The 12,640-nt window shown below is 40.5% G+C and overlaps 1 protein-coding gene across 5 annotated transcripts; it reads left to right on the top strand.

Annotated features, from left to right (window-relative positions):
- Positions 1-388: 388 nt before the first annotated feature.
- On the top strand, positions 389-11,741 carry LOC112283805 (serine/threonine-protein kinase TIO). Of its 5 annotated transcripts, none has more exons than XM_024522988.3 (25): positions 389-1,167; positions 1,717-1,807; positions 1,955-2,029; positions 2,281-2,373; positions 2,703-2,777; positions 2,898-2,990; positions 3,282-3,345; positions 3,510-3,594; positions 3,837-3,909; positions 4,216-4,284; positions 4,748-4,828; positions 4,971-5,091; positions 5,509-5,646; positions 6,061-6,211; positions 6,387-6,558; positions 6,665-6,763; positions 6,981-7,218; positions 7,447-7,772; positions 8,134-8,512; positions 8,777-9,564; positions 9,914-10,150; positions 10,252-10,395; positions 10,558-10,638; positions 10,824-11,012; positions 11,250-11,741. In XM_024522988.3, the coding sequence occupies exons 2-25, from the start codon at positions 1,718-1,720 to the stop codon at positions 11,499-11,501; spliced, it is 4,113 nt and encodes a 1,370-aa protein (XP_024378756.1). In that variant the 5' UTR covers positions 389-1,167; position 1,717; the 3' UTR covers positions 11,502-11,741. The 5 variants fall into 5 exon arrangements, with proteins under 5 accessions (XP_024378756.1, XP_024378758.1, XP_024378757.1 ...); XM_024522990.3 differs by having other exon boundaries at positions 465-1,167; positions 2,265-2,373; XM_024522989.3 differs by having other exon boundaries at positions 510-643.
- The last annotated feature ends 899 nt before the right edge of the window (positions 11,742-12,640 follow it).

Genomic DNA, 12,640 nt, shown 5'->3' on the forward strand with positions numbered 1-12,640 from the left:
GAATCATGTTCATCAACTTTACAACATATCAAACTAAAATATATTTCTGCTTATCATAGATAATACTTCAAAATTATTGATATTTAATACTCATCAAAAAAACGTCCAATGTAAGTATAAGCCCAAAAATATTTATGGATTATCTTTATAATAAAGCTACAGTTGTGGACATATCAATACGAAGGGGAGAGTCTTGGGATCCACCGCCAATTGACGGTAAACAGGGGGCAGAAAAGCAAGACGGTTGTCTTCTGTGCTTTGAATCACGCAGCGAGTAACCGGGTACAACCGGTGCACGCAAAGGGGAACAATGGGTACCCAATGAAAAAAGCCTCGCTCTATTCAAAAAGGGCCTCGACCAGACTTCCCGCCCTCCGCTGGTTTTGAAAAGTAGTGAGACTCCGTTGCAGCAGTTTTGCGAGAGCTGTTGTCGAACTCTAGCTAGCACCTAGCGCTTGCCACCATCGACGCCATTGTTTTTCTTACCTTATCGCTCTAGGATTTAGCTATGTACACTTGCATCTCTTGAGAAACACTGTCCAGGAAAGGATTTGCGTTGAGCTTGGGGCGAGTGGAAGAAAGTCTTACAGATTTGTATCCTACGTAGGGCAAGAGAGGAAGGAGATTGTCACTGGCAGGGAGGGTACGGTGATCAGGAGGACCCTGGAAGATGAAACCCCCGACCCTATGGTGTTGCTGAAGCTTTTGTGCTTGCTTGCTTGCTTGCTTGCTTCAGACATCTGGCGTCATGCGGTGATTATCCTTGTTAGGGTTACGGATTCGGGAGTGTTTAGGGGAGTAGGTTGAGAATTATGCCAGGTTGTGGTTGTGAAGAGTTGGTTTGGTGGTTTTCCTTGGTTCAGCTGCTCGGAATTAGGTTGTGGCCACATTTTCTCTGTGCATATCAGAATCAGCACCCTGGTCTAGCCATGTGCTCGTCGACTTAGCTGGCACAGGACGGACTTAGGTCGCGATGACTTTCCTCGCTAGCTTACTACCCCGATCCATTTAGAAGGCTTCTCCGTTGCGCCTTTTACTCGGTGTTTGAGGTTTGGGTTCGCAAAGGGGCTCGAGAACAGAGACGGGCGGGTGTAGACGACTACGAACAAGGGGAGGAGGTGGAGGTAGTTTATCTGTGCGTGCGAACTGCTCAGCAACCTCAGATAGGTAGATACGTACATTGTTGTTCCGCTAAATTCTTATTTATGGTACTTATCTAGAGCTTTGTACAAGCCTTAAAGGTTTTTTTAAAGGATCTGCCATGCATCTTTTCTTGGCCGTGGCCATTGACCTCGCTTTATTATTTTTAGAATGTCGCAGACTTTTAGAGGCCATGAACTTGTCTGCAGCTGTAGATTTGTGATGTGGAGTCAGCCGATTGTAGTCTACTTGTGATTGTGGCCCGAAAACACCTAATTTGGTCGACATTGCCGGTCGAGGAGTTGATTACTGTCATGGACGGAATCAACCTGGATTGTGGATTTCGAGGAATGCGAACGCAATTCTTATTGATTTAGACTGTCTGCCTCTTGGTTAGAATGAAGTATAATGGTGTGCATACACCTGAATGGGTGACAAATTATGTGGATACCTTTTTCCCTGATATTGCATTGCATTAGTGTAATTATGACAATGATGTCATTTTTGGCATGATCGTTCATTCTCATTTCATTCTCATTAGCCGGAGTAGCTCATCCTTTCATGATTTATTTGCAGGATGGGCGTGGAAAATTATCATGTGATAGAATTAGTGGGGGAGGGTTCATTTGGTAAAGTTTATAAAGGCCGTCGGAAGTACACGGGTCAGGTTAGTACCTTCTACCACTTGTATCATGTGAGCATGTCACTTAAGCAGAGATCCTCAATGGTTCACGCGGTTACTCTTTTACATCCGGGTTTTGCTTCGAATATTTCGTCGATCTATTGACTTGCGATAACTCCACATTGATTGCAGACGGTTGCAATGAAGTTTATACTCAAGCATGGCAAGAGCGACAAGGATATTGATAATCTCAGACAGGAGATTGAGGTGTGTTTCCATGGGTTCCCATGAGAATAAATGTAGTAGGTTGTTTAAATAGTAAATAGATAATCCGTTCACATTTAAGTCTGTATTTGTTCCTTACAATATATAGTCCTTGATCAGGTGAACATCTTTTTTTGGAATTTCTTCTTCATGTTTTCACGATTATGTAATCATGTAGTTTTTATGTGTTAAAGAAATAATCAAAAGACGGGATTTGTAATACTTGCAATTCGTTAAGTACCATGTCTCTCCAGATATTGCGGCAATTAAAGCATGAGAATATCATTGAAATGCTTGATGCCTTTGAAAGCCCCCAGGAGTTCTGTGTTGTGACTGAGTTTGCTCAGGTATGTCCTTCTGCAAGTGCATCTCATTGCATCTCTTCATCGGAGTGCAATTTATTTACAAAAGTCTTACAATTCATTGCGGAAGGAAGGCCTTCCTAGTCCCTTGATAACAGAGACAGGATTTAAGATGAATAAAACAGGATTTCATTTTCAACGTGGGTGCAGTGAATTTTTGATGTCATATCATATGGAAGGATAATATTTAATGACATGCTTTTCGAACTGATCTGTTTGTCGCTATCGTATCACATTCCTGTTATCTCAAATGGATAAAGCACTTGAATGTTTAAGTTGCTGATATCTAATTTATTGTCCTGGATTGGAAATAGGGTGAACTGTTTGAAATCCTGGAAGATGACAAGAATCTTCCAGAGGCTCAAGTACAAGCAATAGCAAAACAATTGGTAAGCTTAGTTTACCTTCTGAAAATGTCAACGTTAATTTTGTCATTGCACCTATGAAAGTTCATTATCAGTTAGATGCTGCAGTTATACTCTGAAGATTTTTGGTCTCGTGAGCTACAGGTCAAGGCGCTGCATTATCTTCACTCTCACCGGATCATTCACAGGGATATGAAACCACAAAACATTTTGATTGGTGCTGGAGGGATAGTGAAGGTAGTTACTTACAAACATTCATGTGTTGGTTTTCATTTTCCAGCTTATGCTGCTAATGAGCCTTTCCTGTTGCTGAAAGGTTTCTTGATTTTGGCTTTCGAAACGAGTTTTCTATTTAGATTATAAATTACAATTGGAATTCTGCGTTTCTTATGATTTGAACTTCTTTCGAATAAGTCGTCGCAGTGGTACACGTTTTCGTCAAAATATGAATTGACGTCCTTAAAGATTTCTTTACTATAGTATGCCCTGCAAGCTTTAATACAAAAATTTGTTCTCTTGCCATTTCAGCTTTGTGACTTTGGTTTTGCGAGGGCGATGTCTTGCAACACAATGGTTTTGCGGTCTATAAAAGGTACACACACGCTCACACACATATTTACGTACATATAGAATCATGTCTTCTTCTCATGGTTTCCTACTGCTGAACACTTCATCTGTATCACTTCAACTCTATCACTTAGGACTTCGGTTTACTCAGCTTACTCAGCTTGTTATTGATATGATTTACGCACATAGGGACGCCGCTGTACATGGCTCCTGAGCTAGTTCGAGAGCAACCTTACAACCACACAGCTGATCTTTGGTCCCTTGGTGTCATTCTGTAAGTTTTTTTGTTTGCAGCTTCAGTGACTCATTCAGTTTTTGGTGGCCAAAATCTTGTCCTTAGTTTGGATCCCTAGCACATCTAAATTATTTTTGTCTTTATGTTTGTGTGAAATTGTTAGTCCAGTATTGTGGTGACTAGTAATTCACTTTTGTGCAATTTTGTTATCTAGATTGTGGTGTTTGTGTATGTCTGAAGACAGAGTAATTCTCTGATGGTTTTATGGATATCTGGAACAGGTATGAGCTTTATGTTGGTCAGCCACCTTTCTACACAAACTCAGTATACACACTTATAAGACATATCGTGAAGGTACTTCTCTATTCAAGATATCGTGTGCTTTCCATACATCTAGTGTTCTTAATCTAATTTCGAAGATATCCAGATACTACTTCCTCCTGTATGTAGTGCTGGTCTGTGTTGACGAGGAGCAGGGGCGATGAATACTTGAGGTCAATGAATTCAACAGTGATACATCCTTAGAGTTTCCATATTGTTCTCGTGTGATTAGTGTTAATTATACCGAAATTCTGTACTTTCGTCATGGCCCATACGCTATGCTCTTTACCGCAAGTAGTGGATGCATCTTTTTAAATCATATGTTGTGCTAATATGCAGGACCCTGTAAAGTATCCTGATAGCATCAGCCCGAATTTTAAAAGTTTCTTGAAAGGTCTTTTGAACAAGGTACCTTTTAAAAATTTGATGCTTAATATCTTGACTTCGAGTCTTTGTTTTATGATATTGTTATTTTTGATTACTCGGAAAGTTCGGTAAGATTCATAAAACGAACGAGGAGTGCTTCATAGGTAGTCCGCAGTTAGCAGCAGTAAATCATTTATTTTACTTTCAGCGAGCCTCTTTAATAAGTGGTACTCGCACTAAGGCAATTAGCGAGGTGCATATAGATAAAAATCCCTAATATTCAAGTTAGAGTAGGGTTAGCTATTTGCTCAGTAAAATTTACAATAGCTAGAATATTGTTATTTTCCATGCAAAAATGAAAAAAACTAATAAAATATGTTTGTGACATTAGTCTGCAAAATTGTAGAACAATAACACTTGATCTTTTGATTAAGAATAATATATTTTCTCATAAATTTGACCTATCAAAACAATTAGCTTAAGTCTCAAGGCTGTGATTTCACAGGTTTCTCAAAACCGCCTCACTTGGCCTGGTCTGTTGGAGCACCCCTTTGTTCGAGAGACAGCTGATGAAGTGGCTGCAAGGGTACGTTTATGAGTTTAAATAAGCACGTTAATGTCTTCTTTGAGGAGATTCAGAATTTTTTCTGATATTTTATCTTCAGCATGAAGGCTTGGGTCGTTGTTGTAAATAATAGCTCTCATGTTCATCACTGAATGATTTGCAGGATGCTCGGGCAGCGACCGCTGCAGCTAGAGGCTGTGATGCAGCGTGGAGAGGAGAAGTGAATATCACTTTGGCTTCGCCAATGCCATCTAGTCGCAGCGCTGCTGCCAGTCCTGCCGTTGGTTTGTCTTTTTTCCCTTTGTCTGCTTAGTGTAATCTTTGTCAGGTTGTTGTAATGAAGTCTGAACACCAAGCTCTCACATGTTAAGTTATCATGAACTTGGATTTAATCATGTCCGGTCTAAGTGATGGTTGTGAAATTCCTTCGTTTCAAGTGTGAAAGTAGATTTTCCAGTGGATTAATCAGCAGTATAGAGAGAAATAACTCTCCGACTTTTTAAAAAAAAATTGAAAAGTACGAGTCACACTGTAAATGTATTAGTTGCAGTAAAATAGTTTAAGATCCATGAGAAAGTACAGAATAAACATAGCTCAGGACCGTGTCCTTGTGGGTTTGATGGGCTTTGCATGCATTAGCTAGTCACATGGATTCTGTAATTGTGTTGCTTTAACATGGAACTCATTTGGCGTCCTTCTAGGAAGAACGAGAACTATATCAGAAAGCCCAGCTCCTAATGACCGTACTGCAGTAGCTTCCCTGGTTACCGATGGGAATCATACTCCTCAGGGTGCTGGTGTTTCTGCAAATCCAACTACTCCCACGCCTACTACATCTGGTACACTATGGGTTTACCCACTCTTCATATTTGCAATAAACTCAAGTCTTTTTGTCGACTGCTGTGAGCCTCCCTGCTGTCGTCGCTTTTGTTCAATGATCTATTTCAGGTGCAAAGGATCTCAAATTGCGCTTGTGAGGCATCAAGTGTTGTTTCCTACTAATCTTAGAAATTTTCTAATCAATGATCGTTTTTGGTTTTAGTGTGCCCTCGAACATTTTGTTGTGTCATCGAAATTTTATGTCCTGCGGAATGTTAAGTAGGAACAGAACAACTGGTTCGTATGCACGGATCAACTTCATCTATGTTGTTGCAGCTTGATTTTATTGTATGCTCTTAATTGCCATGTAGGTAATCTCAAGGTTTTGATGCGTAACTGGTTTCTCTATACATAACTGAAGTTCTCATGTGCAGGTGTGGAGGCGACATCAACTTTAGATAAAATAGAAAGCACATCAAGGACAGTTAAAGGAGCTCAGTCTGTTGGGCAGGATAGGGGTGCTCTAGCCCACATCTTGCATCCTTTCCGCAATCTTCTTTCCAAGGACACTGCAGGTCTTGTTAGGTAATGATCTAGTATATCTCAAATTCCTTGGTTGGCTTCTTCCCAAACTACTCAGCGTTCACATGTTAAAACCATCGTGGTAGCGCACTTATCACTGTTTTATCCGTAACAGTGACAATGTTCTATGTACCCCACAGCTCTTGTTAGGTAAAGATTCTCATTATTTGGTTGACAGTGAACAGGCAAGCTCAGCAGTTACTCAATCGCTGCGCATTTTATCAAACCTGCTTGTTGGAAACGCTATCAGTCAGATTGTAGCTGTCGAGGACGTCATCCCGACTGTAATACTTTTGTTGAAGGCTACGTTGACTGCTCCAAATGGTCAACATGTTCACCTCCTCATCAAGGTAGTTGGAGCCTTTTTTTAGGTAAAAAGAGTATCCTAATCTCGTTCAACTAATATGGTATTTTACGTATATGTTTAGAGTTGATAAATTTTGTTCTTTGATTCAGGGACTAGGTGTTCTGCGCAAGCTTATCGAAGTTGGAGCGGGGAAGATAAATGAATCTTTCGCTCACCCTAGTGTTGCACTTTTACGCCTCTATCCTCAGGTTGGGCTTCCAGAATGTTTCGTGCTTGAACATTTTCATCATCGGGAACGATGCCAGTTTTTCGGCTATTAACACCTATCTGTTGGATTTACTAAAGCTTTTTATTTGTCAACGAGTTGTGTTTCATGAATGATCTATCATCATTATGTGTTGGTGATTGGTTCATGCTGCGTATGTAATCTTATACGTTGGAGATATTGATGGTCATATTTAACAGGCTGTGGCATACGCTCACGATTCATCTGGTCGCGTTTTATATGAGTCGACGTCTTGTGTAGCAGTCTTGCTTACAAGAATCGCAACAGGGCTTGCAACATTGGTGGCGTCAGGTGCAGATGGAACTGAGAATGTCGGTGGTGCAGCTACAGTGGAAGGGCAAACAATGACTCAGATTATCACCCAAGCCAAAGTGCACAACATTGCTGATCATCTCTGCTCTTGCTTGGGAGCAACAGGTAGTATAATTTCCCGTAGACTAGACATTCGCATCTGTTCTTTGCTGCAGGTCTGGAGTCTTTTGCATTGCTTTGCACAATTGGACCAATTGTTCATTTCATTCCCCTTGTCTTCCTGTACTAAATTTTTGGTAACATGTGAAAGGTGCAGTTTACTAAACTCTCTTCTAATCAAGTAGTGCGGAGTGAAAGATACACTTCTTAATCAGGTTCTTTGTCTTGTTTCAGGATCCAATCTCATTTCCGGTGCAAGCACATCTGCGCCAGTTGCCGGTGAAGCATACAAGGCTTTATGGGCTCTTATGACCAGTATGAAGCTAGCATCAGGGAAGGGAGAACAAAAGCAGGGCTTTCCTTTAGCAGCTTTGCGAGGTTTCTCTGAAAATTGGGCCGACGACAAGAAGGGAGAGCAAGAAGGCTCTAGAAGTGACGATGGAGCTTCTGGGGTGATCGAGACTGTGACGGACTGTATAGCTAAGTCGAAGGGTGTCCAGGTTGCAGGATCTTATGCCCTCCTACATGGATCTGATGCTGCACTCTCTGCAACTATCCAGGTTTGTACACACTGCTTACATAGGACCACATCGTAGGTTGAGCTTTCTGAAATTTTTAGGAGCGAAGATTGAAATCTGTCTACCAATCTCAATCCTGATGTTAATGTGCTAGTAAAGTCGAAATTCGCCGTCTCTTTCTGTTTTCTTTGTTTAGTTGAGAAATAGAGCGAGTAATTAATGCCAATATTGCATTATTTAATTTTATGTACCTGTTTTCGGAGTCAGATGAGAAAGAGATTTCTTTTCATTATTGCTAGACTTTGCAGACAGCCAAGAAAATTAAAGGATATCGTTCTGAACTCTTGCACCGTTTCCTGTTGTGCTGGAGGTGAATCAACTAATTCTCAAGTGGTATTTTCAGGTGCTACTCGGATGTTGCAACCTTTCGCAGTTGGTATGTGATGTTCTAACAGGAATTCCAACACATGAACCACCATCGTATAACACAATTAGTGGAGGTGGGGACGGCACAGCAGTTGGGGCAGTTTATAGAGTCCTGTCCTTGCATGGAGCTCCAGGTGTGGCAGCTTCAAATGGGCCAAATGAAGCTGACGGAGGTATGACAAACACAACGGGAGATCTCATCACCCATGCTTGTTTAGCTCTTGCTGCTGTTGCGCAAGGGTTGGCTTCAAGAGGGAGACGTGGAGCTAGCTGCATACTCACCACTTCTCAGCCAAAGCAGCGTGCAAGATTGGCCGCTCTGGCTCACCAAGCCTCAATCGAGAGTGTTTCTAAAGGTAACTCCACGTATATATCCGAGCTTGTACGTGTACCTGAACTTGCCCATGTCTATCTCTTTTCAATGCAGTGTAGTTTTTAATTTCAATTTATTGTTCGATAAGTTTTACACCAAGACTACTCTCGAGAATGGAGCTGTTCTCAATTCTTTCGTGATTGCACACTTCATTATCTGTCATGCTTGTGAGGCTTAACCGCAGTTCTGTATTGGAGTCTTCAAGGTTGGACCTCTGTTTTAATTAGTTTTATCATTTTCATTTCAGGTGGTTCTTTACCAGCACGTTGTGCTGCAGCTATGCTGGCCTTGGCATCAATTCTTGCACTTGAACAAGGTCTTGAACAGAAAAGTGGAGTTCCACCTTGGACTGCTGAGACTTCGCTATCATTGCCGTCCTTTCCCTCTCTATCTACCCTTCGTAATCTTATTCAAATATCTCCCCAGAGTGCTCTTCCAACCCAAGATGCACAAGGTCGTAATTCTGGTATGCTCACAAGCTGGCACGGGATCCGAGATGGATGTGTTGGACTGCTTGAGGCTCGCCTTCGATGGGGAGGTGCAAGTGTTGCTGAACAATGTTGTTCATTGGGTTTCCCTGCTGCCTTGGTGACCTTATTAGCTGGCGGCTCAAAACAAAGGGATGATTGTGATGACCCTAATGGCTTAGGAGATGATATTATAGGGTTGTCACCTGTAGGTGTCACCTGGACCGTCTCTGCCTTAGCATATACCCTTCGGGGTGGAGGTTATCGTGATGTCTTATTTCGCCGTGAATCTTTGCTGTCCATACTGGACTTAATGGATCGAGTTCATCTCTCTCATTTACAGTTGTGGGAAGGAAATGGTGGTGGTCGTGATGGATTGCGGGCTTTGGTACATGAGATTGTTGGAGTTTTAGAATTTCCTTTTGCGCAAGCACAGAGTATTCCTGCCTCAGTTCCAAATAGTGCAGCTTCTCCCTCACCTGGTGGGAGAACGGCGTCTGACTCGGGAACTGAATTAACCAGGGCTATGTCAGCAAACATGCCTCATTACTGGCAACTCCTGCAAGAGGTAAGGTGTCGTTAAGGTGATGATATTAAGCAATTCATCAACTCTATGTTGCTTTAATTATACATGCGATGATCTGTACAACATCATGAACATAAGATGTATTTACATCAGGGAATTATGCAGCTGAGAATTTTGTAACGGAATAGTCCACATTGCCAAGTAGAACGAGGAGCGCTACTCTTCACAATTGGTTTACCTTTGATATTGTGAAGTCATCGGCATTAGCAGACTGGACAAAATAGATCAGATTTATGTGAAGGGTGTACCTCAAAGGTTTCCATATCGAATTTTTAATACAGTTAATTTAGTTCTATATATTTTAGTATAATTCTTGCACCTGCTTGTTTAGGTACATGCTGCAGCTCCACTTGTAAGATGCTTGGAGTTACTACATACGAATGATTTAGGCAGGCCAGTTGGGCTAATTGCCCGAATGGTGCAAAGTTCAAGAGTTTTGGCAGGAGAAGTGGTTTCAGAGGGCTTTCTCGGAGCTGCCTTAATGGCCAAACTCTTGGGGCCTGCCTCTCCCAAAGAAGTTGTGCGGGATGTTCTTATGACCTTATCTAATCTCTCTCGCATGAACAAGGTAACAGGGCTCAACCCATGATTTGATATCCGATTGATTTTTCCTGGGTTTCGGGACCTGGACTTATAAGTTGCTAACCACGGATCTGGAATTATCCACAGGATTTTTATGAGCCTATCGGACAGGCCAATATATGGGGTGCTTTAAAAGCCTGTCTCAACCACACTGATCCTGGGATTCGTTCCAAGGTTTGCAGTGCGTTAGGAAACATGTGTCGTCACACGCCTTACTTCTACGATGCTCTGGTATGTCGCTCTGGTCTTATCAAGTTGCCCAAAGTCTGCAACGGTTGTGGTCTTCTGATTTCTAATTGGCCGCTAAATTTTCCTTCGATTTTGTTTTGTGTTGTGTTTGTGCTTCTACACAAATCTGATATAAAGCATTTTGGATGTGTATATTCTAAACAGATTGAGCATGATATTATCAATATTCTCATTGACCGGTGTGTAGACCCGGATAGGCACACAAGAAAGTTTGCCTGCTTTGCGGTATGCTGTCCTCAGTTTCCTCCGTTTCAAAATTATATAAGTTTATTCATTTTGGAAGCTTAGAACTATGTTCGCCACGTCTACACACTCTCTTACAATGGTGTAATTTGAATGTCATGATTGACTTGCTCTACTTTCTCTGATGGAGCTCTCGAATAAATGACCAAAGTCATGACGATGTGCAGGTTGGTAATGCTGCTTACCATGATGATCGGCTCTATGATCAACTGCAACGTTGTATTCCTTACTTGACTCGGTTATTGCTAGAGGATGAGGAAGACAAGACTAAAGCAAACGCAGCTGGTGCCCTCAGTAACCTTGTGAGGAACTCCAGCAGGCTCTGTGATGACATCATTTCAAAAGGAGCAATTCAGGTCTTAAGTCTCTTTCGCTCTTATTGACCTGAATATTTAAAGTTGAATTTGACTTATATCCTGTCCGTAGCTGAACAATACCTATCCTCGTTGTGCCTCAGTGTTAGAAATTCTCCATCTAAACGCTATTGTCGCTTACTAGTCACGATTTAGCCGCACCATCGTTAGGTTCGTTCGATGCTGGCGCTCTAGCAAATTTCATGTGCTTATTGTGTTCCATATGGTCTCTGCGTGCAGGCTTTGTGTCAAGTGATTTCTGTGTGTGCAGCCGCCCCCAACAATGAGAAGCGAGAGTTAAGCAGTGAATCGCCCCTTAAAATCTCTCTGTTTTCTTTGGGAAACATGTGTATTCACGCGCCATGCCGGCAACATTTACGATCACCCGAACTTTTTAAGGTGTTGATGAAGCTAAAAAAATTTACGGATCCGACAATTGTAAAGTATATTACTCGTATCACCAACAAGTTTCCCGACGCCAGCACCCGTTAACCGTATTTTCCTGGATTCTCAAAATTAGGAGCCCCAGCCGCTGCTTGTATCAGCACCGTAGATTCGACAGTTTCTTAAATTCATGTAACTTTCGTAAATCTTCAGTTTACGTAGCTTTTCTAATGAAAGCTCTTGTTGAGGTATTTGTCATACATAATTTTTCGTTCTCCTCGTTTCAAATTGGTTATGGTAGTCCTTCTGTAATCTCATGACCTCTCTACGAGGTAGTTTTTCAGAGTTTGAACTTTCAAGAATTGCAATGCGGTGCTGTCCCTCCAAACCCAAGGTATTGTGACAGTTTCGTACTATGTTGTGGTGAAATCCGAAGGATCTCTTGAGATAGTGGAACTAAGTGAATGCAATAGATGTCAATTCAGTAATGATTCCATGTCGGATTCCAAAAAACTAGGTTCATAGACTTGGTTTTTTTCAAATAATAAATGTTCTCATGCATTAAGGTTGCATTGTAATGATTGTGCCAAGTGCTTTTTTGCATCATCTTCTACATAAATAAGTAACACATATATTTATCTATGCTAAGTGTTGTTGGTGATTATTGTTATAGAGAATTAACAATGTTAATAATTTGATAAATTTGATAGAAGATACCTTTAAATGCAAGTGTGTGTATGTATGTATGTATGTATGTATGTATTTATATAATTAAATAATAATAAGGTATTCATTAATGAAAATGATTACATCATGTTTTAGTATCAATAGCCAAATTTCTGTAATTGTTTTATATGAAAATACGTTCTTTTATATTATTGCCAAAAAATCTATCTCTTACCATCAATGACAAAGTTTGAATCCATTAGTTTTACCTATTTACAAATAATTACTTTTATTATACTCAATGCAAGTTTGAAAAGTATTATTTTGAAGATTAACTAGATCCTTAAGTGTGTTTGAGCTTAAAATTTAGTTTATATATTCTATATTATGAAATATGCAATTTTCAAGCCAATTTTATAAGAACTTTTTACAATCAAAAAATTATTCTAAAATATCATTTTAAACTTAATTATAGTAAATGCTATTCATAAAAATTAATAGAATATTGGAATTCCATCATATTATTATTTACAGTTTAACATCTACTACATATTTGTTTTTATCTCTAAAGAAAGATTTTA

The sequence above is a fragment of the Physcomitrium patens genome, chromosome 6 (assembly GCF_059467195.1).
Source record: "Physcomitrium patens ecotype Gransden chromosome 6, ASM5946719v1, whole genome shotgun sequence".
Taxonomy (NCBI): Eukaryota; Viridiplantae; Streptophyta; class Bryopsida; order Funariales; family Funariaceae; genus Physcomitrium; species Physcomitrium patens.